Source organism: Maylandia zebra, unplaced genomic scaffold, assembly GCF_041146795.1.
Source record: "Maylandia zebra isolate NMK-2024a unplaced genomic scaffold, Mzebra_GT3a scaffold01, whole genome shotgun sequence".
Classification (NCBI taxonomy): Eukaryota; Metazoa; Chordata; class Actinopteri; order Cichliformes; family Cichlidae; genus Maylandia; species Maylandia zebra.
The window spans coordinates 139,715-167,159 of record NW_027490031.1 but is presented as its reverse complement, the minus strand read 5'-3'; the positions used below and the strand labels follow the sequence as shown (position 1 = coordinate 167,159).

Genomic DNA, 27,445 nt, shown 5'->3' with positions numbered 1-27,445 from the left:
GAGCTGATTGGTCAGTAGGTGGTGAGTTCATACCTGCTGATCTCTAATCAGTAATATCCAGAACACAAAGAGTGCTGAGGTCTGACCCAGTGAACTCTGGGTCACATTTGACTGAATGTTTAGAGATTTTCATTGTTTTTCAAAGGTCTCACAGAGGACACAGACTGGGCTGGTGTTTAATTTTCCTAAAAGCTGTTTTATTCATTTCTTTTCTTCCCTTGTGTTTCCTTACTTTGATTTACCAGAGAGGAGGATAAAGTTTGTAAGGGGGTAGAAGCTCGAGCAGCATTTATAATACAAAGACTGAAACATTTCACAAAGAGGTCAGAGTGACTTCAGAGTTATTTCTAAAGACGTCAGCAGATGCAGAGCTGTGTGTAGCTGGTCTGTGTCCAGAGGAATGTGTTTGTAATAACGAACAAACACGACTGCAAGTACTCAGCTTCATACTTTAGAAGGCCACAGTGATGTGGACTCTTCAGCTGATGCCAAATCTGTGCACGAGGAGGAGGAGATGATCTTAGAGGAGAAACACAGCGCTACGATGGTCACACATCACACAGATTCAGTCTCACTCTGAGAAAACCAACAGACTGACAGCAGCAACTACACCTGCTCCATCAGTGATGGGAGAGCAAAGACTGACAAGCGTTCATTTACAGGTCAAAGGTCAGCAACAAACCCCAGCACCTGCTGTAGATACTGATGTCAGTACTGTAGGCAAAGGTCAGAGGTCAAACTGAAGGGAAGATTTCCTAAATAGACTCACCAGTAACATGTAGCTGAGAGCTAAACTCAGTGGAAACAGGATGTCACTGCTTCAACAGCTGCAGTCTTTACTGCAGGTGGAGGGTTACACTCACAACATTTACACACTGTGCATAGTGGAGAACAGGTGGACGCACACAGACGTGCAGCAGAAAGAGTTTCATAGTGTTGTCACAGTGTGTGTTCCTGCTGGCAGACAGCTGTAAACAACAACATGAATTTGTCTGTGAGAGTCCAGTCTGATCACAGGCTCGGCTTCAGTGTGAGATTCTCTCCTTCCTCCTGCGTGATAAGAAGACTGTTTCATCTGGGAACGACCTCGGGCAGCACTGCTGCATTATCTTGTTTAGATGTTGGGAAGGCCTCCAAACATGATCCACCCACGAGGCCAATGAGCACGAAGGGAAAGGAAATGTTTATCAAAGCAGAAAAACAAAACACCATCCTGAGAGTGCAGCCATACTTCTCTCTGTGTGAGACACCTCCCGCTCAGCTGTTGCTTAGCAGCCGTGTTTACTCTGGCAAAGAAACCACAAACTGGGTTGTGAGCTGGACTCTGACAAACAGCAGCAGCATCGAGCAGCGTCACCATCAGGTTTCCATAACGCAGCAGAAGCACAACACCTAAAGTCTACCTGCAGGTGGTGCAGATTGTTTCTGTTGCGAGCATCCAGCTCAGCAGCAGCAGTGTTGAATAATGAGAAGGCAGCGTGGCAGCAGTGGCGTCTGCTGCTCCCCGTCTCCAGCAGGCAGCAGTGTGGCAGGATTTCAAACATGGTAACCTAATCAGATTTGGGGCTCTGCACCTTTAATCAGGCCTACATCATGTTTACTCTGAGCCCACAGAGTCTTAGGGACTTCCTGTTGTAGCTGCAGCGTCTTCCTCTGATGTTGTGTAAAGTGCTGTTTGTGTGTGTGCACAGCAACAGAGAAGCTTTTGTAAAAAGTCATTTGTGAGCACCTGAGTGTGGTTTCATCTGTAGTTTGTCAGGCAGTGATAAGGCCTTCTTTCCCACTGTGACAGTTACACACGAGGAGCTGAGTTTGACACATCAAACATGTCACAGTGTGCAGATGTTGTTGTGTTTAGAACAAACATTCATGCCTGTGCCGCTGTGTCAAAGGCATCATCTCCTTCTGTAGATATGTGAGGTAGAGTGTGTGTGTGTGTGTGTGTATGTGTGTGTGTGTGTGTTTCCAGCTGGAAACATACATGTGTGGCTGATTAGAGCCACACACGTGAGTGTCAGGATCACTCTCTTCACTTTTAACCACTTCTAGGCTGAAAGTTATTGGGTAACATGTAAAAAGATGTGAAATGGTTTATTTCACAAGTGTGTGTACAGGGTGTGTGCGATCACGTGAGCTGGAAGTGTGGTAACTTTAACCTCAAGCATCAGCTGAGTGAGAGCAGCTGTGCGTCTCTCCTGCACCTCCTCCCGCCCATCAGAAAACAGAATGCAGACATCTGTCTTCCTGTCCTTCAGCCAACTGTCCTCCTGCTTGTTTGGCGTCCTATACTATATGTGCTGAACTGTTTTATCTCTTTCAGGAAGGATGAAAGAAATAAAAAGAAACGGGGGGATCTCCAACTTTTTCTCATGATGGGTTAGCTGTGGAAATATCCAACAGTTACACACCAGTGGATGCTCAGAAAACAGCTGAGGGTTATTATCCACCAGCCTTCTTCTAGTAGCTGACCTGCTGCTAAAATCTTGAAAATCTCATTTGCACAAAATTGTCTGTCATTTTTGATCCAATCAGCTTCAGTTTCTTGTCTGTCTTGTGACATCATCGAACCTGATAAATCTCAAAAGCTGATGACAAAAAATATGCATGAAACTGAATAAGAATTAGTGCGAAATATTTAGAAACTTTGTGACAGGACATGACAGGGAAACTATTTTACGCTGATTATTCTTGCAGAAGTTTCCTTCACTGAGTATCCAAGCAGTCACAATAAGGTAGATACGTGTTCATGTTTGTGACCTCGCTTCGCGCCTCCGCACAGATAAAGACCTGATTCTAGTTTCCAGTCTGCTGGGCTCCAGGTGACATAGGCTTCATTAACAGAGTGAGAGAGAGGGTCTCTGCAGACACCCACAGGCTCAGCGTCACGACCACACTCGCCCATAATGCTGCTCACATGTGCAGAAGCTGTTTCTTTATCCTCCAGCTCCAAAGAGCTTTGCACAGAGCACCCGAAACCAGCAGCAGGAAGTTATTCAGTCTTATATTGAAATCATCACCTGGTGTTTCATTTTTCTCTGATTTCTTTTTTATTATTATGGTTAAATAATAAAATTCTTCTTTGATTATTACATTTGTACACATCCGTGGAAATGTCTCTGGACTCTCCTCAGCAGTAGATTTACAGCTTTAAACAGAGAAACGTTTATTTCCCCAGAGATCGTTAAAATAAAAATCCTTATTCTAAACATTAAGATTTAAGATCTATGGTTCCCATGGTAACAACCTTCACCTCTAAGGGTTGAATAAATGTCTTGGATTGCTCTCAGGATCTGATGAGCTTCAGTCTCCACCAAAAACCTACGGAGCAGAAACTACAAGTAGAATTTATCTGATGTCAGTATCAGGATGAAACTGAGGCCAACCTGGAAATTCTTATTTTCATGTCTTTTCATTTAGTTGAACAATATACAGAATCATTTCTAATGATTTAAATGTTGAAATGAATGTAACAGAGAAATAAAGGGATGACTAATGAAAGTGTCCTGTGAACTGAAGCTGTGCTGACACACTGAGGACAGACAGGACTCTGCATGCTGCGTTTACTGTCTGCTCAGGAAAGCAGAGCACCGCTGCACACAGAAGGGTTACTGTCTGCTGTATTCATCACAGAACACTTCTATCAAAATAATGTCATTGTTCAGAGTTTATTTCTAATTTTTGTATATTATCATTTCACAATAACCATTTACTGGCTCTTAAAAATTAAGAAATATAGCTGCAGTTTGAAATGAGGTCATACTTATTTCATCAGACATTTGAATATATTTCTCATGTTTTAAATTATAAATAACACTTCTTTAAAAAGGTCCCAGTCAGCTTTCAGAGAGCTCACACTGGGTCTGTGCAGCTGCACATGGCAGACTGCCACAGATCACCTCTGAGGAAAGAGGAGGTCGTTGAGCTTCCTCATAGTTTCACATCTGTTGATGAACTTTGTGTCGGTCAAAGTTCATCAACAGGTGTGAACGTATTAATTTCTGCTCTTCAATAGAGAAGAGATTTAAACTTTCACAAATTATGCCAATTGCAAAGCACTGAGTAAAATGTTGGGACACACCTTCTCATTTAATGTTTTTCTAGGCTTTTTACCTCCTCCTCCTCTATGCTTCATGGTTTGAAAGGTTTTGCTCTTCAGTTTTTTTAATCTCGGTTTTGTTTTGTTTTTACATTTCAGATTTAGTGTGTGGAGCCAAACCTCATGGCAGACTGTCAAAGATAACACCTAAGAAAGGGGAGACTGTTGAGTTTCCTCATAGTTTCACACCTGTTGATCAACTTTCTGTCAATCTTCAAATCCCTGCAGCTGTGTCAGCTGATCATATCCTGTCCTGTGATTGGCTGAGCTTCAGGCCTTCTCTCAGTCAAACTGGAAACAGGGATTGAGACAGTGTGAGGGTTTGTGGAGTGCCACAGTGCTGTAATGAATACTGTAGTGGAAGAAGTTCTTTCACACTCTTCATCCTGCTTTATGTCCATGATCTGCATGGAAACACATCTATGGAGAGGAAATCCAGCTGCTGAGGGTCACATCAGCATCATTGTAGCTACAGTGGATGTTTCAGTGTCAGGACTGAAGGCGGAGCTTTGTGCGTGTCAGGGTGAGGCCGCAGCAGCCGCCTCCACCCGGAGCGCTCGGGCGTGAAACTAGGAGGAAAGCCGACGTCCTCCTCTTTCCTCAGAAGTGATCTGTGGCCGGCCGGACTTCATTCCACAGATGTGCTTTAACAAAGTGTGAAGCTAAACTCTGAGCTGTGACAGTGAAGCAGTGTGAGAGTGTCAGTAGATGATCAGCAGAGGAAAGTGAAGCTGCTGTGAGCTGATGTCCTGAAGGGCTTTTAAAGAGTCTCTGAGTTTGACAGGAACATGAAGATGTTTGTGGTGTTTGTGATCCTCCTGCACGGTAAGTACACCTTCCTCTCTCTGCTCTCATCATCAGCTTTTCTTTCATCTCTCTCTCTTTAATGTGTTGAAGTGCAGCAGGAGAGATCGTGCAGGTTTGTGCTTCCCGTCCTCTGAGCAGACAAGTTCCCATGAATGCATCACAACATTCATTAACATTTCCATTATAGCTTTGAGCATGTGCAACTATACTAACAGCAGAATACATCAACATTAAACATGTTCAGATTAAGCTGTGATTCCTTGCTGTAATCCACAGGTCACAGATAATTTTTGTGTCTGTTTGTGTGTCCTCAGTTTCCCAGCATGCTCTGGCTGTGTTGGTGGAGGTGAATGAGGGGGAAAGATCTGTCCTGCTGCCCTGTCAGTACTCAGGTTTACCACCTGTAGACCCCACAGTAACATGGACTCGCAACGATCTCAATCCCAATTCTGTCCATGTGAGACAAGAAGAAACCGACGATCTCAGAGGGCAAAACCAGCGTTACAGCGGGCGCACATCGATGAGGCCTGATGCTCTGGACTCTGGAGACTTCAGCCTCACTCTGAAAAACCTCCAGCTGACTGACAGCGGAAAATACGCCTGCACACTTAGCAATGAAAGAAATAAAGTTAGAGTGGGAGATGTACAGCTGCAGGTCAAAGGTCAGCAGTACAGATGTCCTGATAGTCGTACAAACCACAGTCCAACAGTAACAGTTGGCAGACACTTTAATGATACTGTATCTGTTCAGTGTTGTGACTTTTACTTTTTTACTTTATCTGGACAAACTTCGGGGTTTTTTTGAGTTGAGTTCAGAACGTTTAGTTTTATTTGAGGCTTTGTTCACCAAAAAGGAAATACCTCAGAAATGTTTGATTCAAACGTCCAAAAAAACATGAACTGTTCTTCTTTTCATGAGCACAGATGTCATCGTCCTCATTCAGGACAGACTCTTTATAGAAAGTGACTGATGTCTTGTCCCAGCAAATGCCATTTTTGCTGCTTTTTGTTGTTCAGTAAGCAGAAGTAAAGCAAAGAGACATAATTTAGGTTTTACAGGTGGTTGCAGCTGACAGATGCTGCTCCCTGAATTTTTTTCTCGGTTAAAAAGAAGTTTTTCCTTACCTTCGCCATGTGCTTGCTCAAAGAGGGTCGCCAGTTCATATTTTCTCTGTATTATTGTAGAGTGACCTGAGATGAATCTTATTTTAATTTGATGCCCTGTGACCTCAAAACTGCAAATCTTTTAATTCACAGCAATGAAATAATAAAGAGCAATAAGCAAATGTGGCTTTGAAGCAGGAAGAATTAAACCCAACATGAGTCCAGTTGTTAGTTGTTGGAAAGTATTGTTGTTGTATATGATCACGACTGGTAGAACATACATACCCAAACTAGATCAGTGGAACGACTATAATGTCTGCTTCTGTAGCTCAGGTTGTGGTTTATTATCATTTGCAGACCAGCAGGTGGAGGTGAAGGTGGAGGAAGGCTCAGACTCTGTCATCCTGCCCTGCAAAACAACACCTGACCTGCCTGAGGACACCACAGTGGAGTGGACTCGCTCTGACCGAGAGCTCATGATGATCCATGTGTATCCAAACAGAAGTGACCACCTTAAGAACCAGGACGACCTTTACTGTGGTCGCACAAAGATGAACAAAGACCTGCTGAGAACTGGAGACCTCAGTCTGACCCTGAAATACCCCACAGAGAGAGACAGTGGAGGATACATCTGCACCATCTACAGGGACAAAGACATCCTGAGACAGAAAGTAGTGCTGCAGGTCAAAGGTCAGTGTTGTAGATACTCTAGATGACACCACTTTGTTATGTCCCATACCAATATCAGAAATTTGGATATCTGCTGATACAGACATGAATCCGATACAGTTTTTTGTCATTAGTAAAACTGCTTTTCTATGTCGTGCTGCATTTTGTAAGTTCATACTCAAGTTTTAACAAACAAACACATAAAACTAATCTATTACACGTGTATGCAAAATATTTCACTTTTCAACAATACTGATCCTTTTATTTAAACTTTTAGCAGAACTTTAAATCTACACATTTAACCCTTTACAGCCGATCGGAGCGGGCACGCTCTGTTTTGCGTAACTATTTTTAAATCCCGGTAGCTCTGCAACCACGTAAGCTAGCACAATCATTTTTTTTTGCATATGAAACCGGAGGAGTTGTACTTACATCTTATGCCATCAGCTTGTCCTCGGTCACAGTTTCCTTCCACATATAGCTTTGCAAAAACTGCATAAAAATCACTTGCAGCAACAAAAACATGATATTCCAGAAACACGCTTTGCCGATCCAATCAGCTGTTTGTAACACTTCCTACGTCCATCAGCGCGAACTATCACATGACCGCATGACCTGCCCGAAACCGGAAGTGACGTCATTTTGCGGAAATGTAGTTTTTTTTACGATCGGGGCCTTATAAGCCTATACTTGTGTTTTAAAAAGTTATGTTTGAGTTTATGACTTTCTGTGTCGTTTCTGGGATGCTTAGGACTCATATTGCACTGCTGGAAATAGTTTATTTTGATGCATATGCTGTTATTTTGCAAATTTGCACTATAATATTTATTTTCGTTTTTCCTGCAGTATATAAAAATTGGTGTATTTCAAAAATAAAACTATGAAGACACTTAAAATAAATTTCCTGTGGTGGGAAACTATTTTGTGCAACTTTTTTGTATTTACAGTTTTGAGGGATAAGCCTCTTAAATTTCTCTAACTAGAAATATATGTTAAAAAAACAAAAACGATTTTCAATTTTTTTGTAGTTTATTGCACTTTTTTGCAATTTATGTAATTACTATGCACCTAATGCAGACATATTATTAAAGTTTGGGCTATAATGGTTGTATTGATGTATAGCAACTTGAAATGCTCCCAAAAATGGCTCCACAGCATGTAAAAATATAATATAAGCTCTGGCGGACTTGGTTCTATGGTAGGTCTTAAAGGGTTAAAGTAATATTCAAAAAGTAATTTAAAATGCAATTTTATGCAGTTTTCAAAACTGGTTTGGTTATGAAAAAAACAAGTGCAATATCAGGACAAAATGATGTTTATTTTCAACAACTTAAAACAAAACACGTTGTAAAAGGACACTGTTATACTTATAGCTGAACATTTAAAGAGTGGAAAGCCAGGCAAATAAATGTAGACACGGCTTCATGATGGATGCCAGTATTTCTCCCTGATATCTGATCCAGTAATTTAGGTCAGGATCAGACAGATAATGATGCCATATATCCCTTCCCTAGTAGATACAGGTCAGAGGTCATTTTTTTATGTTTCTCCACAGAACCATTTCCAGCCTGGGCAAAAGCCCTCCTGCTTCTCCTGCTTCTCCTGGTTCTTGTTCTCGTTGTTTCCGGAGGTCTCATATTTCATTTTCGTCACTATCTCATATCAGGTGAGTCTCTCCTACTACACTACCCATAATGCATTTGTGTGGTTAATATTTGTCATTTGTTGACTTGTTGGCATCAGTTACAAACAGCTGATACAGAGAGCTGAAGAGAAACTTCCAGGTTTGTTCCAGAAGTCAGAAAACCTCCTTCAGACTCAGTCATTGATCAGTGAAACAGCTCCACAACATGACTTTACTAAACAGTGTGTGTGCTTCACTGCATTGATCTGACACAGAGGCTGCATGTGGACAAGCTGTTCTTCTTCTGTGGTGGTAAACAGCAGCTGACATGGAAACATGTGCTGACAGTAAATGTTGCAGCAGCTTCAGTAAATGTTCCTCCTTGAGTTGTGCTCAGTCATGTAGTGGAGAGCTTCAGATGTTCAGACACATGAGATCTTCATGGTTTCTGTGCTGATGTGTGTGAGACATGGCCGACTGTGGAGGCTCAGTCTGTCTGTTCTTCTTCATCCAACATGTCTGCAGCACTTTACAGGACGCTGCAGACTAGTTACCAAAGAACGAGTCAGGAACACATCAGGAACAAACTGAGACACAATCTGACTGAGACTAGAAGACAAGGAGGGACAGGGAGGTCATGTGACCATCACAGCTGCTGCTGATGTCATCATGTTGTGCTTTGTTGTCCTCAAAGGTTACAAGGTGGAGGTGGATTCAGGGGTGGAATCTGTCCTGCTGCCCTGCAAAACCATAGTTCGCCTGCCTAAAGATGCTAAAGTGGAGTGGACGGACATGAAAAACAGGAAGGTCCACGTGTATGAGAACGGCTCTGACAAACCTGAAGAACAGGACCAGGATTACAGAGACCGAACGAACATGAACAAAGACCTGCTGAAAACTGGAGACCTCAGTCTGACCCTGAAACATCCCACAGACAGTGACACCTACACCTGCACCGTCTACAACCAGCAGCAAACAATTCTGATGAAGAAGGAAGTGCTGCTCACTGTCAGAGGTCAGGGGTCAGAGCAAGGATGACAGAATCTCTATTTATTATATTAAATTATATTATATTATTTATTTACTTTATATTGTGGATCGTCACAGACTGACTGAATAGATAGAAATAACTGAGGACACATATCCAGAACTTGTGATCTTCAAATTTCATACTTATTTACTTTATGCCGTTAGCAAATGTGAATGAAAAAAAGTTTGGTGGTCAACATTTATTTAAAATGATCTGAGCAGTTAAAAGTCAAAGAATCTAACCAGTTTGAACAGGTGACTGTTGTCATGTTTATATTATAGCTTTAACATAGTACAGTCTAGTCCCATCCTCCACGAGCTGTTTCTCTTATTGAAGAGTATTTTTATAAAACGTGGTTCAGGTGATACGTCAATTACCCACGAATAAAAATAAGAGTGTTTTTTTCTCTCCGTCCTCCTGCCTGCATCTGCTCATCATCAAATGTGAGAGTCTCATTCAGCACCAGCCTCCTTCTTCAGGAGAAACAGCTGAATGGACTGTTTCACACGTCAGTGCAGCTGGTGATGTAAGATGAAGGTGCAGGGAGAGAGTGCCTGTGCTAAACACGCTTGAGAAGCACCAAACACAAGTAAAGATGTGACTGTGAACGTATGACATTATTACTGAGTTCTTAATCACACAGTCTGCTCTCGTAGTGATTGGATCAAAGTCAGTGTCTCTGTTCAGGGGACATATTTGAGACTGGACCCAGTCAGAAAGGATTTCCATGGAAACATTTCAACTTATCAAATCAAAGAAAATGTTCTCAATGCTCCTGCTGCTGCTGTTGTCATCATCTTGTGCTTTGTTTCTCTCAGTTTACAAGATAGAGGTGGATTCAGGGGTGGAGTCAGTCCAGCTGCCCTGCAACGCCTTAGTTAAACTGCCTAAAGATGCTAAGATTGTGTGGAAGGAAAAATGCGGGAAGGTCCACGTGTATGAGAACGGCTCTGACCAGCCTGAAGAACAGGACCAGGATTACAGAGAGCGAACGAAGATGAATGAAGACCTGCTGAAAACTGGAGACCTCAGTCTGACCCTGAAATACCCCACACAGAGAGACACAAACACCTACACCTGCACCGTCTACAGCAGGGAGGGAAACATCCTGCTGAAGAGACAAGTGGAGCTGAAAGTCGGAGGTCAGTGCTGTAGATACAGGTCAAAGGTCAGAGGTTCTTTCTCGGTAGTTGTGATGAGTAGAAATAAAAAGCCAACTGAAGGAAAAAATGGTTTCCAGTAAAATGTGTCTCTTTGAGTTTGGAGCCAAGGTGAGATGACTGATTATGACATTTTAAAATCGCCCTAAATAACTATGCTTTGTGTGAGTGAAAGTGATTATTTAAATATTAATATCTATAGATTAGCAAAGTAACTCGGGGACCCTCACGATTGGCATTAAAGGATGTGTGCCAGTTTTAATAGGCTCTAATTTGTGCACGTGTACGAGCACTCTCCTTCACACATGAACGTTAGTTATGGAGCTCCACAAGGTTTTACTAAGACTTTTATAAGTAAATGATGACAGAAATCAGGGATTGGATGCAACAGCGTTTTTTCTATATGAGCGACATAGCGGTTCCCCGGGGCGGCATCGTAGTGGGGGGCGGCATCACGGGCATCGGCAAAAAAAAAAAAAAAGTTGCTCGTACTCATGCTGCCCCGACGTCAGCCAGCACATATTGGGAATGGCACAGGCACCGATCGGTTTTCTATCAGCCATTTGCTGGGAGTAAGGGCGCCCTCCGTTTGCGAGGTGCGCCTGCTGCTGGCGGCACAGGGAGGAGAGGGCGGGGCGGCGGGGAGTCTCTGGCTGGCTGGAGCTGCATCTAATAACCAACTCACAAAATAACACAAAATAAAAACAAACCAACAAACACAAAAACAGCAGACATCATGATACAGACTTATAATTTGCACCGATGTTTTTTCGAAATTCTATAAAGTGAGCGCGAGAGCCCTCGGTGCGCCTGCTCGCTGCTGAAGTCAAAGTAAACTTTATTGTCATCTCCGCTACAGACAGTCCAGCATATAGAGAGACGAGACGACGAGGCTCCAGTTACAGCGGTGCAAGTAAACAAACAATAAATATAAGAAGAGTAGGAAAATAAATATACACTTTAGGACTAGAGGCAAAGGATCAATAACAATTTATAATTTACAGTTTGATGATTTAAAGTCTCACACACAACCCGTCGAAAGGGGCGGGGCCGGCTGCTTCCAAATAGAGCACATTTCATTCATAATGATGTCAATCCAAGCCCATTATGGATTCATGATTTGAATCCTGGGTTGTGTGAAATCCCAGAAATTAGACAAAGTGAATCTGTGAACTAAGGTGTAGGTGTGTTAGATCATGTTGTGGTGATCCTCGGGTTAAGGGATTTGTGTTCATACTGGAGTGCAAAATTAAAACCAAGATGGACAAGAAAAGTTCAAAGCCATCAGGTCCTCAGTTTAGAAAAAAGAGAAAAGAAGAGGAGGAGAAACGAGCAAAAGATGCAGGTAAGCAGATGTGTGATTGGATCATGGCAGGTCATCCTGAACCAATCAGAATCAGAATACTTTATTAATCGCTAAGGTAATAATGTGGGTTACAGTTGCTCCAAGAAGAAATGGTAAAAATAGCAACAGTAACAGTCTTGAAATGTGCTGCCTCTTGGCCAGGACTCCCTTGAAAAGGAGGTCTTTGATCTCAACGGGACATTCCTGGTTAAATAAAGGTTAAATAAAAAAATAAAAAAACAGACTAAACTCCAAGCAATACATTATGTTACAGATTTAAGAAACAGCACTAATATATACAGATCACTCAATTATAAATATCAAGGATTAACAGAGGGGATTATAAATAAATATCAAGAATATTACAGAGTTGAAAAGAACATGTGCAAACTGGATGTGACTATTGCAGTGTTTACAGTGTGTTGAGTGGATGCGTTGTACAGGGAGATGGCCACAGGCAGGAATGATTTCCTGTGTCGTTCAGTGGTGCTTTTCGGTAATCTCAGTCTCTCACTGAACGTGCTCCTGTGACTGACCAGCATGTCATGGAGTGGGTGGGAGGTGTTATCCAACATTGTCTTTATCTTGGACAGCATCCGCCTCTCCGACACCACCTTGAGGGAGTCCAGCTCCATCCTTAATATGTTTTGTGTGTGTGGTGGTGGCGCCAGAGGGGATGTTCACCCAGGGCACCGAACAGGGTAGCACTGCCACTGATTGAATGCACAATGAGGCCTGGATGAACTTCAATTACCTGCTTCCAAATTCAGAGAAAATTACGTTATAGTATTTTGACTTTAAACTCTCACATTTTCAGGACAGAAGCTGCTCCTCATGTCTGATTTGTTTGGTGGTCTCTTTCTTTAAAATAGAGGTATTACTTCCTGTTGTTCCCAGTATTTTAGTCTCCCCACCTTACAGCATGAAGTCCTTTAAAGCAACTGCTGTTGTGAATTTGTGCTGGAATAATAAAACTGAATTGAAATGATCAGTCAGAGAGGGGTTAGTAAATACATAAATGGAGACAAATTTGAGTAGAGCTAGCAGGCTGCAGCTGCCTTGAAACACCTAATTAAAACATCACCACAGCCCTCTGCCAACTCAGTCACAGGCTTGCCAACAATTAAACCGCTTAATACTGAACAGAAGAGAACTTACCAACTAACCTGTTGCAGCATACACATTAAACAACAAATACAAACTTACTCAGGCAAAAGCCTCATTGACCAGAGCCCTGGATTGCTTACACCGAACAGAGAATTAACGCCACCACAGAGTACCCAAAAATAAAAAAGACAAAGCAACAAAAGTTTGAAGGAATAACTTAGACTCAGCTCTATGTCATCCCCTCAGGCTGTCAGGTAGACGTGGAGGAGGGGGAGGAGTTTGCAAAGCTGCCTTTCCAAACCACAGCTGAGCTTCCTGAAAAGGCCACAGTGAAGTGGGAACGATATAAACCAGAATACATGATGGTGCACATGTGTCAGAGTGGATCTGACCAGCAGGACAAACAGCAGCAGGTTTACAAAGACCGAACAAGAGTGAATGAAGACCTGCTGAGAACTGGAGACCTCAGTCTGACCCTGAAACAGCCCACAGAGAGAGACAGTGGAGAATACAGCTGTGTGGTCATCAGTGGGGACATCTGGAGGAAACAAACAGTGCTGCTCACAGTCACAGGTTTGTTTGTGTCTTTGCACTGATATGTAAGTTAATGTAGAGTGAAATTGTTATTACCTGTTCAGCTGTAGACAAATTATAAAAAGAAAGTCAACCACAGCAACAATAACTTAACATAATTAATAATGCAATCAAAGAGAAGTCCGGGAGTGCGTATCTGGGTACTGGGGGAGGGGCTTAAGTCTCTATGAAGTAGGAGCTGCTTTTTTCTCAGGAAAATAACGTCATCATTCCTGGAAGATCTCACACAGCTCTGTGCTCAGGGAGAGTCTAAAGTTTCTAATAGCTTCTTGGCCTTTTTGTTTATGTGTTTATTCTGTTCCTGCTCTCAGACCAGTAAACATCTGTCATGATCAGGCTGTGTGCAGGCAGGAGAGGACAAAAACTCACGGGAAAACAGGACTAAACTCAAAATACAGCTTTATTGCTGACAAAAGATAACGGCGATACAAAATAACATGAAACTAAACTGGGAAGTACTAAGGAACTGACTTACGAGGAAACACAGTCATGAGGGAGAACGCGACACCGAGCTGAGGGAGACGCAGACATAAGGAGGGTTAACGAGGGAAGTGGGAACACACGGGGAGCACAGCTGACACTGATAATCATAACAAGACACGGCAGGAGTAAATGCAACACTGACGGGAGACGGGCAAAGTAAAACAGGAAGTACAGAGGTTCAGACAGGAGGAGAGAGAGCACGGGGAGAACACAGACATAACGGGCTGGGAAAACATGGAATAAAACACGAGGGGAGACGAGGGCTCACAGTTACACAGGGGCACACAGGGGTAAGAGTCACAAGGGGAAAACACATAAGGAACAACGTAACAGATCAACCCAGGAAGCATGGCCTAAATAAGGAACAAATTACAAAAATACATGAAAACTAAGAATACTGGGCCCACATGGCCCAGGACCATGACACACCATCAGTGCTGCAGCTGGAAGAATGAAAACTAAACATCTTTTATGCAACAAAGCTTAGTGGGATACTTATAATACAGAGTTTTCAATACCTCTGAAGTTGAGAATGAAACGTCTTTAAAACAGCTTAAAATGTTGTCGTGTTTAAGTTATTAGCTTGTGCTTTGTTGTCTTCTCAGTCGCCAAACTGGAGGTGGATTCAGGGGTGGAGTCTGTCCAGCTGCCTTTTAAAACCACAGGAAACCTGCCTGAAGATGCTAAAGTGGAGTGGAAGGGTAAATACGGAAAGGTCCACGTGTATGAGAACGGCTCTGACCAGCCTGAAGAGCAGGACCAGGATTACAGAGGCCGAACAAACATGAATGAAGACCTGCTGAGAACTGGAGACCTCAGTCTGACCCTGAAATACCCCACAGATGGAGACACACAAGTCTACACCTGCACCGTCTACAGCAGGGAGGGAAACATCCTGCTGAAGAAGGAAGTGCAGCTGAAAGTCAGAGGTCAGTGCTGCAGATGCAGGTCAAAGGTCAGAGGTGTGAATCATCTCATTTTCTTCTTCCTGACAGTCGTGTATTTTGTAGTAGTGTCCATCCATCCATCCAGTTGGAGCCTATCCCAGCTACCATAGGGAGAGAAGACAGGTCGTCTAACACACAGAGAGACAAACATTCACACTCACATTCACAAATACTATTAGTATAATAATGTAATGCTGGCTGAGGGTAAAAGCTTTTTCCCACTGAAATCTCTCTAATTGAGTTTGGGGCCAAAGGGAGCTGACTGATTTTAACATTTTAAAATGCTACCTCAAAAATGTATGCTAAAAAATATCTTACAAAAAATCTTTAAACACTTTTTTGTTGAGACAATTTGAGACCTGAAACTTTTAGTTACTGTGCTGTGAGAAAAAACCACTGATCCGTCTTCTTATATGTTTTTCCTTACTGAATGTTTGTCGCACTTATTTCAGTTAATCACTTTATAATATTATACAAAATTAACCAGACTAAAAACAAAGTGCAGTTTTTAAATCATGATTTCATTTATTAAGGGAAAAAATATCCAAACCTGCCTGAGCCTGTGTAAAAACATGTTTTCAGAAAGCATTTTCACTATCCACACTCAGGTGTGGCCAGATTATTGCCAGAATCAAGAAGTCATCTAAATAGACATTTTCTGAAAAAGTGAAGCAGGCTAAAAGACCTCAAAAGCAACACATCGTGTCACTATTTACTAGGGGTGCAACGATATTCGTATCGATATTGAACTGTTCGATACAGTGCTTTCGGTTCGGTACGCATATGTATCGAACAATACAAATTTTTTTTTTTTTTTTTTTTTTGTGTGTCCCGTTTGGATCTATAGCCATCAGAATTGTTGTCTTGAGGCCAAGAAAGATGCCAAGAGGATTTATTTTACCAAGTGGATCATCATATTGGTCCATTTGATTGACCTTTATTATAATTATGAATTTATTTTATTTTCAGTTGCAAACGGGACAGACATGACTGTGGGATAGGACAGGGGGAAAGAAAGAAAGAAAACCAAAGGGGAGAAAAAAAAGAACAATACAAAATTTGTAATTTATTTTATCAACTTTCCTTCTGACGATGCTGTCTGTGTTGAGCGCTCAGTGAATCTGCGTTCGACTACTCCGCCTAGGCTGCACTGTAGTCGAACGCAGATTCACTGAGCACTCAACACAGACAGCATCGTCAGAAGGAAGAGCGCAGGGCAAGCTAGCGAGACAGAAGTGGACCTCCCCACCCTCATTCAGATCTGGCGTTTGGAATTATTTTGGTTTTCATGTGACGTATGACCCTGAAGGTAAGCGAGTCATGGACTAAAGTAAAACAGTATGTTGGATGTGCCATGCAATGCTCAATTACATGGGTGGGAGCTAGTGTGTTAGCGCAGTTAGCTCATTAACGTGTTGGCCGTCTAGCCCCTCTGTATAGGGTAGCTCGTTAACGGAGATTTGCCGTGTTGTGGCGTTAAGGTCATTTCAACGAGATTAACCTGAAAGCACTAGTGGGAACACAACGAATATGACTGCACATTTACGCCGACATCATCCTAGTGCAAAGACAAAAACAACAAGCATGCATGCTACAAACTTTACCCGAGTCATTTAGACAGCTGTTAGCACAGGATTCTCCTCATGGAGACCTGATATGTTTAATATGCTGCTGAGAATATAGCCCAGAAGAAGCGTATAGTATAGCTTTTATTTTGGAAAGAGACATTTCTCTGTAATAAACTCTCTTTTCCAAAGATGAGTCATTCCTCAATCAGATACAGGGCTCGCAATATCGCTAGCCCGACGTCCCGGGGCTATCTCTGCCCTGCCTGTCGGGCTATTGTAGGAAGGAAAAATATATGTCAATGCTTTTGCATTCTTTCAGAAATGTAGCTGGGTAATTATGTCATTGGCATCGGTGAGCCACTGTTAATATGTGACATATTGAAATCGTGTTTGAATTTGCGCTTGTTTTTTTGCTTTCACTTTGCAATCGCGCAAACTGTGTATAGAGAGCGACAGCACTGATCTGTGAGTGATGATAATTTGTGCACCAATTCCTCTGACATCGTCTTATTAATTGTTAGCTTACTATGCAAACATGACAAGTGAAATCTCCCGCAGCTTAAACATGTGAGAGGTTGATCGCGCAGAGAATCGCTGACTGTTATGTGTGCGTGTGTAAAAGCATTTCAGTTCTGCTGAGCCAAATAAGAGGTCAGGGTGAAGAAGTGACAGCCAAAGAAAAGCTTACCACAAAACGGAGAAGTTATGACAAATCAGACTATAAGGCAAAAAGAAAGTGCAGCTTTATGGTTTCATGGACAAAAGAATTTCTGTGGCTGCAATATGACGAGCTAAATAACCAGGGCTGCACATAAGTGGTCCGCAGGTGCGCATTCGCTGTCAAACTAAAAACACACACAAGGGTTAGGGTTAAATTTAAAAACTGTACTTTTGTGTTAAAATATATTTATAATTTTAATAAATGACAAATTAAAAATGCATGAACATTTTATTTTGTATCGAAAAAATATCGAACCGTGACACCAAAGTATCGAACCGAACCGAACCGTGAATTTTGTGTATCGTTGCACCCCTACTATTTACCACAAACCGCAGTGAGAGCCATTGTCCACAAAAAGAGAAACCATGGAGCTTTCCAATGAGCGGGCCAAAATGACCCCAAGAGCTCAATAGCTCATTCAGGAGGTCACAAAAGACCCCCAAACTCCAAAGAACTGTAGGCTAGTCAGAGTTCATGACCCCATCATCAGAAAGAGACAGATCAAAAATGGCCTACATAGCATTTTCCCCAGGGGAAAACCACTGGTGAGCACACAGATAAAGGCACATCTCACATTTTCCAGAAAACATCTTGATGATTTCCAAAACTTGTAGTGGAATAATCTGTAAAGGAACTTTTTGTAAGGTTTGAGTCCTGTTACATCTGCATCAATCTAACAGCATTTAATAAAGAGAGCATCACAGCAGCAGTCAGACATGGTGGTGGTGGTGTGATAGTCTGGGCTGCTTCCCGCTTCAGGGTGACTTGCTGTATTTGATGGAATAATGAACTCTGGCCTCTACCAGAAAGTCAGAAGGAGAATGTTCAACCATCAGTACCTACTCTGAAACTCATGATTACAATGATCCTGAACACACCAGGAAGTCCACCTCTGAGTGACTCAGAAGGACCAAAATGGATGTTTTGGAGTCCTGAAGTTGAAACCAGGCTCAGATCATGTTAAGATTTTTGATATGATATTGAAAACGTGGTTCATGCTGGAAAACCATCCAATGTGGCTGAATTACAACAATAATGCAAAGTAGACTCATTGCCAGTTATCACAAACGCTTGATTATGTTTAGGGGAAATATTTTTCACAGTAGGTAGGTTTGGATAACATTTCCCTTAATAAATAAAATCATCATTTAAAGTACATTTCGTATTTACTATTTAATATATTACATTTTTTTTGATGATGTGAAACATTTAAGGGCAAACCGTCGTCTCACACCACAATATTTTCTATTAGCAATGTTTCTTACCTGTGGGGGTTTTTTCTGGCAAATCTCTGATGGTCAGGTGAAAGTTCTGTCATCTGATCAACAGATGTAGCTGAGATGGAACAATTAAAGGTCAACTTTGTGTTTTCAATTTATTTCCAAAACTCCTGAAAAAGTTATTATAAATCAGGTGTGTGATCATTTGTAGAAGAAGAGTGGTTAGTTGTAAAGTCTCACTCATGTTAAATGAGCTCTCAGTTTGGATTCAAGACACAGTCCTTCTTTTTAAGACTGGATTTCAGCTGAATTAAAAAGATTTCTGCCTCTTTTATTTTTTTCTCAGATTTGCTTCTGTTCTTCAGAAACCGTCTGCTGCTTCCTGTAGAGCTCATGTTGTCTTTTTTGTCCTCTCAGGCTGTCAGGTAGACGTGGAGGAGGGGGTGGAGTTTGCAAAGCTGCCTTTCCAAACAACAGCTGAGCTTCCTGAAAAGGCCACAGTGAAGTGGGAACGATATAAACCAGAATACATGATGGTGCACATGTGTCAGAGTGGATCTGACCAGCAGGACAAACAGCAGCAGGTTTACAAAGACCGAACAAGAGTGAATGAAGACCTGCTGAGAACTGGAGACCTCAGTCTGACCCTGAAACAGCCCACAGAGAGAGACAGTGGAGAATACAGCTGTGTGGTCATCAGTGGGGACATCTGGAGGAAACAAACAGTGCTGCTCACAGTCACAGGTTTGTTTGTGTCTTTACTCTGATATGTAAGTTGATGCACCGTTAAATGGTTGTTACGAGTTCAGCTGCAGAATAATTAAAGAAAGAAACACAACCATAGAAAAATTAGTCCAACATCACTAACAGAGCAATAACAGCGGAGGTCCATGAGTGAGTATTTGAGTAGTGAGGGAGGGGCTTTAGTGCTGGTTTTATTCAATATGATGATCTGACGTTAGAAGCTCCGGCTTGTTCTCTCGATCTTGCAGCAGCTTCATTGCTGGAGAAAAAAAATGCTTGAACATGAAATGAAATACAACTCAAACTAGAAAACAAAACCAGGAACAGAGAACCAGAATGTTACTAAGTATGGATGAGAAACACAGCATGGTGAGGGTACACTGTGACAACTGACAGAGAAAAACACTGGACCTGAATACACAGACAGGACAATGAGAGGACGGGGAACAGTTGGTAACACAGCTGGGACAAATCAGACCTAACAAGACAAAGAAAGCAAAGCAGGATAGAGTAAGTGAGGACACAGACTGTTAACGTAAAAACAGGAAGTATAGCACAGAGAAGCAGGCTTGACACTGAGAACGAGACAGAGGGAACATGGAGACAAGCGTGACAAGACAAGGAACACTAGAAAGGCAAAATAACAGAAACAAAAATCCAAGGACTAAAAATATCACACAAGCAGAACCAAAACCCATGAATTACAGCAATCAAAACACACAAATACATACTGTGACAAGTACCGATAATTTTGTCACATAACATGTGAAACAAAAAATGATCCCTATGAGTGTCAGCTACTCCAATCAGATGATAACACAATGATGATTAACAATCTATGAGGAAGATAAAAATATACCACTAAAATGCAACTAATGCTGCAGAAAACTGTTAAACTTATGATTTATTGCACAGAGCAGTAAAATTATCACTTTATTTCCAGTTAAATGTTTTGTCAGTGGGTGCGCTCTCAGTGCTGTTGATTATTTCTAAGATTTACTGTCCCACAGCCCAATAAACAAGATCAGGTATTGTGTGTGTCACGTGTTCTAGTAGCTGCGATTCCATCAGTGTAAAAGAGACTTGGTAACAGATTACAATACATCAGAAAAACAATTGTACATTTTCAAAATTCTGAAATTATTACACACATTCCTGTGACAAGGCGATGCAGTTTGCGCTTCATTCAGTGGTTTCAGTAAAGTACAGCTGAATGTGCAAATATAAAACATCAAGCACAGGATATGTAATGCTCTTAAAACACACTTGAAATAAAAGAACCAGTGAAAATGTGACACTTCAAAATGATTTTAAACCATAACTGTGAAAATAACCTGCAACAAACAGTTTGAGTTGTTGTTGTATCAGCTGCAGATTCACTGCTGTTCAAAGGTTTGAGACCAAAAATGAAATATAAACCAGAACTCAAACATCCGCACAGTCTGTGTACAAACAGTAATGGAGTGTAGGTGTCCTGTTTCAGGATCTAACTTTAATGCTTATTGAACATTTCAATTGTTGTAAAATTGGTTTCAGAAATAAAGTTGCATCTAATGATCTCCTCATTGCTAATACTCACCAGAGAAACACAAAGACATTATAACACTTAATCATATATCTGAACAATGAACTATAACCAAACATAGAGTGTTGAATAAGGAGAATGACACAGTGATGAAGTAGATTAAGTGTGCATAGACCAGCAGGAAGATGGTCAATAGTGCTTCTGTGCTCTGCTCCTCAGACTGTGGCTCAACCCAGCTCACTGTCATCTGGGCTTCCCCGAACTCTGGAGTTAGCACATCTCCTGTGTTAGTGAAAACTCTCTGCAGGACCTCACTGGACCAGTTTTCACTGATTATGTCTGAGGAAGGAAGCGAGTTTTGTGTGTCTCTGACTGTCTTGTGTCTCCTCTGCAGGGAGAGTTCAGGTCCAGGATCAAACAGGGGACATCAGAAACAGAAGCAGCTCCATTGATCCGACTCCTCTGATGGCTGATCAATCAGTTTGTTCTTTGATTATTGATCAGTGATGTCAAAGCACAGGTGGATCCTCTGAGGAAGAGGAGCGTTCTCGCAGTAATGTTATTACAGGAGAGGAAAACACAAAAGACATTATCACATCACATTAAAGCATATCAAATCAGCCCGTGCTGACTGAGTGTCATATGAACAATTACTCAATAACCAATAGGAATGCTGCCACTAGATAATCAGAAGTGATCAGCAGTTGTTCTTGCTGTGGTCATTAAGGGTTTAAGTGTGATGCTGTGTAATCCACAAAACACACGAGCAAAAGAGAAGAGAGCACTCGGTGGTGAAGTGGCTCTTTTTATTTTCATGGCCTCAAACTTCAGCTGAAAACCACTGAATTGGAATCAGACAGTGTTTCAGACTGAACTCAAAGTGAAGTAAAGGAAACTGTGACATGAATCACATCTGAAATGTTCTCACAGGGGTGAAGCCCCGAGAGGCTTAGTTTAACCAACAAATCAATTAAACTGATTTAATGGAACAGTCCAAAGCTCCAGAGGTTGTAAACACTGACCCAACATCAAATAATGTCCACAAATAAAAATAAAAAATTCAGCCTTCTTCCTTCTAATAACCTCTAAAAGTATTCTAAAGAGTAAGAGTCCTGAAGTGTGGATTAGTATTAATATAACAGATGGCAGAAAATATTAAGTGGAGTTCATTTTTTCAAAGGGACCTGGTGAGGAAAAAAGCCTTTGAAAAGCAGAGTTTTGGAGCAGAACATCTTTATGTGACACTGTTGTTTTTGGTTCTTTGCAAAGACAAACAGATGCAGAGCTTTCAGCTCATTTTAAAATTCTGTGGATCTCTGCATGTCCCATTAAAACAACACATTCCTGCTTCTTAAACCTCGTGTTGTGTAAACTCAGCCTCCAGATCAACTGCTTTCTATAACAATCATATGGAAGAAACACATTTTACATGAAATGATCAGGATGGCCTGCTGAAGATCAAACTGAGCATCAGAATGGGCGGAAAGGTGATTTAAGCCACTGTCGGTGTGGCTGTTTAAATAAGCCAGGCTGCTATTTCAGAAGTGCCGACCTACTGGGATGTTTCCAATCAACCATCTCTGTGTTTACCAAAATCTCTGAGCGATGTTTCATCACCTGTGCCACGAAAAATGAAAGCAGCTCTGAAGGCAAAAGGCTGTTAAAGCTAGTCCTTCTGAGCACTCCTTCATCAGGCTCTCATCTACAGTACTCTGGAGAGTATTTACCTCTTTATGTGATGAAAAAAAACTTGTATTATCAGCAAATGTTTATATTTTTTAGTTAGACATGTTGTACCCGAATATGGTATTCAGAAAGGCACAAATGTGTTAGGTGTGGCTGTGTGTAGGCAGGAATAGGACCCAAGGTGCAGACTCCGGAGACAGACGTGAACTCAAAAAGGCTTTAATTAGGTACTCAAAAATATAACATAACTGAAAAAACTCAAAACAAACTTAAACTGGAGGAATTACAGAACACACAGCTAAGAAAATGGTAGATCGCAACACAGACACTAAGAAACACAGGGCTTAAATACACAGAGGGAGCAATCAGGGAATGGGTAACAGGAGGGAAACACAGCTGGGGCAAATCAGGCCTAACGAGACAAAGGAAGCAAAACCAGACACATTAACATCAGACATGGACTTTCAAAGTAAAACAGGAAACATAACACAGACTCACGGGCAGGCACTATAACAAAGGGAACAGAAACGTGGGAACAGAAACGTGGGAACAGGGCAGACACAAACACTGACTGAACACGGGGATATAGGAACTTAAGATACATATATACGCGAACTAGACAAGGGGATGCAGGTGATAGGGGAGACAGAGCAACTAAAGAAGACAGAGACATAAGCCATAAGACAGAACTCAAAGAAACCAAAAACTAGAAAGTATAAATAATATAATAAACTCAAAACCCCTGGGTCAACGACCCAGGCATCCTAACACAAATGATGTCTTTAGCGAAGATCAGGAGATTAATCAATTACGCTGCATTATTGATGTCTGCAGTCGGTGCTCTCTTGTGCGCTCTGTTTACGTAGCTCTGTTAGCTTGGTCATTTACAGATAGGCAGTTGACAGAGTAACGTTAAAGTTCGGTTTTAAAGGTTAAAACAATGCTTGTGTAGTTGTGTCAATATGTATGCACTTGTGGGATTTATATGGTACATATAAGTTACTCTGTCTTTTGTAGACAGCAAGGTGTAGGCTATAGGCCAGTTAACCTTAGCACTTATTAACTTAGCTGAAACTCCCAACATGGATTTGAAAGAGAAAAGAGTGTTGCTGCTGCTGAGCCACCTCTTGGTCCTCCACCAGCCAAAACACTCAAGTTCTGTGTGGAAGCATTCAGTCAGTGCTGCAGATGAAACCAAACTGATATGTAATGTGTGCAAAAGTCAGATCAGCCGAGGCAGAGATATCAAACATCTGTCAACATCTGTTATGCATAATCACATGCACTTAAAGCATCGTCTCCTGGTACTGTCTGCCAACCCCCTCAACAGCACCAATTCATCATCACAGCCATGTTCTGTCCCTGCAAGTCAGTTTCACTGTCTGTTCAGTGTCCTCCAACAAGGATGGGTGGTGTTGGGGTTCATAATGTTCACAATGGTATTTTATTAGATCTTGGTTTTAACCATGATGACTCAATGGGTGTTGTTATTTTCTTTTCAATGACGTTCCTTGTTACATATTCATTGCTGGATTTATGGAAAAACATCAACTAATATTGCATATCCATAATTATTATAAGGGATATAATTAAAGAATACTTACGGTGTGTTCACACCGAACGCGATGGACGCGAATAAAACGCCCCAAACGCCCCTAATTTGACGCGTGTACATTCGCGTCTCAACGCGTGTCCAAGAAAAATCCATCGCGCGTCAAAATATCATATTTTGACGCGCGTGAACCGGAAATGTGGGAGGAATGTGGGAGGGAGTTGTGCCAGACCGGTATCTTTGCAAGATGGCAGCTATCGAGCTAGCGCTTGAAGAGAGAGTCTCCCTTCTCTATGTACTGTGGAGAGCAGAGCAGCAGCGTAAAAGACATCCTCGCCGTACCTGGGTCCATCAGGTCCTCCAGAGGCATGAGCAGTTTGGTGAGTTTCACCACTTGCTCCAGGAGCTGCGCCTGGATGACGGCCGATTCCAGCGCTATCACCGTCATTCACTCGGCCAGTTTGAGGACCTGCTTTCCCTCGTTGGTCCCAGCATCGCCCACCTAGACACCAACTACAGGCGCTCAATCCCACCTGCAGAGCGCCTGTCCGTCTGCCTGAGGTTAGTAAAACTATTTAATACGGTAGTCCTTTATTGATATCTGTGCTAATATGCTAATCCATCCAGTTATACACTGCTAACATGGATGTGCTATGCTAACAGTGAATGCTGTCGGTGTTTACTGAAAGCAAACTGTGGTACAGAGACGACTCTTTATAATATTTCTAGTGATACTCAGAAGCTCTCATCAAGCCCCGATTTAATTCGATTTATGCTGTTATCAGTGTTTGCATGATAGCATGGCTGTGGTGTCCTATCAATGTATGCGCTCGGTGTTTGCTGATATCAAACTGTAGCATTAGGACCACTGAGTTAACCTTGTAGTGATACTCACTCCTTTTTATTTAGACCTGGTTTAATTCTGGGATAGTTGAATATTTGTATATAATCCCTGCAGCTGTCAGACTCTATAACAGGGGTCACAGCCTTTATTAAAACAGAGTTAGATAAAACTGTGAACAGTTTGGTTCATCTTTAGTTACATGGTTCTATCTTGATAAGCTGTCTTATCACAGATTAATTTTTCAAAAATATTAATGATTTAAGCAAGGAAAGGGCTACATGTCAACATACAACTCTTTATTTCTATTAATGTCTCACTTCATTCCTACCTGATTGACATGTTTAGGAATTATGAGTGATTGGCTCACTGTAGTTGTGAAAGTTGCTACCAATCAAATTATGATATGTTAAAGTTAAAACAAAACACAACTGTTTTAGATATGATCTAATATACATTTTGTAATTATCCTTATAATTACAAAATGTTTTATGTAAGATTTAAGTTTTGTGATTTATATCTGACATCACAAACGTATTTTGGAATTTGAATAATGTATTTTGTAACTGCAGTACACATAATACTGATTTTGAACAATTTTGTCCAGGTTCCTTGTCACCGGGGACTCCTTCAGGACCATCGCGTTCAGTTTCAGAGTCGGTGTGTCCACGGTGAGCCAGATCACCCCCCAGGCAGCGACGTCCATCTGGGACTGTCTAGTGGACGACTTCATGGCTGTGCCTTCACCTGGAGACTGGCGGTCCATCACAGAGGGATTCCAGGAGCGCTGGAACTTTCCTCTGTGCTGTGCAGCTCTGGATGGGAAGCACATCCAGACAAAGGCACCCCATATATCATATAGGAGACACACACATTGATATACACTAAATATTCATTTCATTTCTTTTTTGTGGTGCCCAAATTGATGCACCTGCTTGATTTTGTTTAAACAATTATTGCACACTTTCTGTAAATCCAGTAAACTTCTTTTCACTTCTCAAATATCACTGTGTGTGTCTCCTGTATGATATTTAACTGACATTTTTTATTGTAACAACCAACGATTTATACAGGAAAATAATGTCTATTAACAAGGTTGCCCAAACTTCTGCATCCCACTGTATCAGTATATTTTGTCATTAGTATAATATGAAATAAATTCTACATGTGTCAAGTTGTGTGCCAACATTTGCTGTGTAGTAGAACTGAGACATTAGTCATTATAAACATTTATTTGAAATAATATTAAAAGTCTCAAACAGAAAAACATTAAACATAAATATATAAAATATAAGAATTTACAGAGAGACAGGAATAAAAAGGACCAGCTGCTCTCCAGAGCAGGAACAAGGCTGAGGAGGAAATGCTCCATTGGAGACTGGTGTGGCCTCTTCAGGGACTCCAGGATGGCCAGCTCCACCGCCGATGGACCGTCCTGGGACCCGTCCCTCATCTGCCTCGGAGCCGTCCTCCTCTGTGGGCCTGTAAAATAGCACAAAACACAAAGAAATGAGAAGGCTGCTACTAGATTTTAATTTCAACATTGAAAAAAACAAAAAAACAATAACAGGATATAATCAGATTGGTTGTAGATATTTAGTAAAGGTGATCACAAGGGAATCCCACCGACTAAAAAGGTATCAGTGCTTGCTGTACATATCTGTGGGTGCAGCAGCAGGAGCTCAGGGACTGGGGATGCTCTGCTGCAGAATCAGTTGGTTCTATCAATACAGTATTAAATGTTAACAGGTTGGATATAATAATCGTAGAGTAGACAGTGGTCCCTCATTTATTGCAGGGGTTCTCAGAATAACTAGCCCCTGGTCACAGTTCTCACAATTGATTCTCAAAGTGCAAACCTTTGTAGATTGCAAAACGTAAAAGTATTATTATGCCGCGGTTTGTCTTCATCTGCCCGCCACTTTCGTGCGCCTTTTTCCCTCACGGTGCAGGTGTCTATTTCCGAATGAGGCTCATAGTTATGGGTGTTTTTGTGCTGTTTTTTCTATTGGACGCGATGGTTATCAAAACCAAACGTGATAAATTTGGCAAGCGCAGGAGATTTGTCAATCAGGCTGCAGAATGCAATGCTGTACTGTGCAATAAAAAATCAGCGAAAAAGCAAAGCAGTGACGGATGAACAGCGGGACCACTGTGTGCTGTTTATTAATAAACAATAAAATTATTCCTAAATGACAACATGCCTAAAAGCAGAACGGTATTTGTACGTCAGTGGGAAAATAGCGGTGGCTTGCTAGCTTTTGTGCGGCTTCCCCGGGTCAGTGAAAACTTTCAAAAGAGAAATGAATGAACTTACCAGGTTGCCCGATCTCTTCACATATCTTCCTCCAAGCTCGGTCCTTTTTATTCCTGTCTCGGTACTGAAAGCAGCTGGTGTTGTACAGCTCCGAGTTGTTTGCTACCGCATTGATTAGCCTTCCCCTCCATTGAAGTATGAAAGGCTTTGGCTGGATCTGCCCCTTTGACCTAGGTAACAGCCACGTCACCAGGCTCCTGATTGGTTGTCGCGGCGCGATTTGACGCTGGAGTTCAGATTTTTCCAACTCGAGCGGTAGACGCGAAACGCGCGTATGCACAAAATGCAACACAAAAACTCACGCG

At 41.7% G+C, this 27,445-nt stretch overlaps 2 protein-coding genes across 2 annotated transcripts; both read left to right on the top strand.

Annotated features, from left to right (window-relative positions):
- The first annotated feature begins 4,884 nt into the window (after positions 1-4,884).
- LOC143415588 (uncharacterized) lies at positions 4,885-21,251 on the top strand. The gene is made up of 10 exons (XM_076880829.1): positions 4,885-4,921; positions 5,218-5,565; positions 6,365-6,511; positions 6,617-6,697; positions 8,995-9,315; positions 10,149-10,472; positions 13,189-13,515; positions 14,625-14,948; positions 18,893-19,219; positions 21,139-21,251. Exons 1-10 carry the CDS (start codon positions 4,885-4,887, stop codon positions 21,249-21,251), a joined length of 2,349 nt encoding a protein of 782 aa, XP_076736944.1.
- Positions 21,252-24,057: 2,806 nt separating this feature from the next.
- Positions 24,058-25,997, top strand: LOC143415623 (uncharacterized). Its single transcript, XM_076880924.1, has 2 exons — positions 24,058-24,543; positions 25,431-25,997. The coding sequence occupies exons 1-2, from the start codon at positions 24,191-24,193 to the stop codon at positions 25,699-25,701; spliced, it is 624 nt and encodes a 207-aa protein (XP_076737039.1). The 5' UTR covers positions 24,058-24,190; the 3' UTR covers positions 25,702-25,997.
- Positions 25,998-27,445: the final 1,448 nt, after the last annotated feature.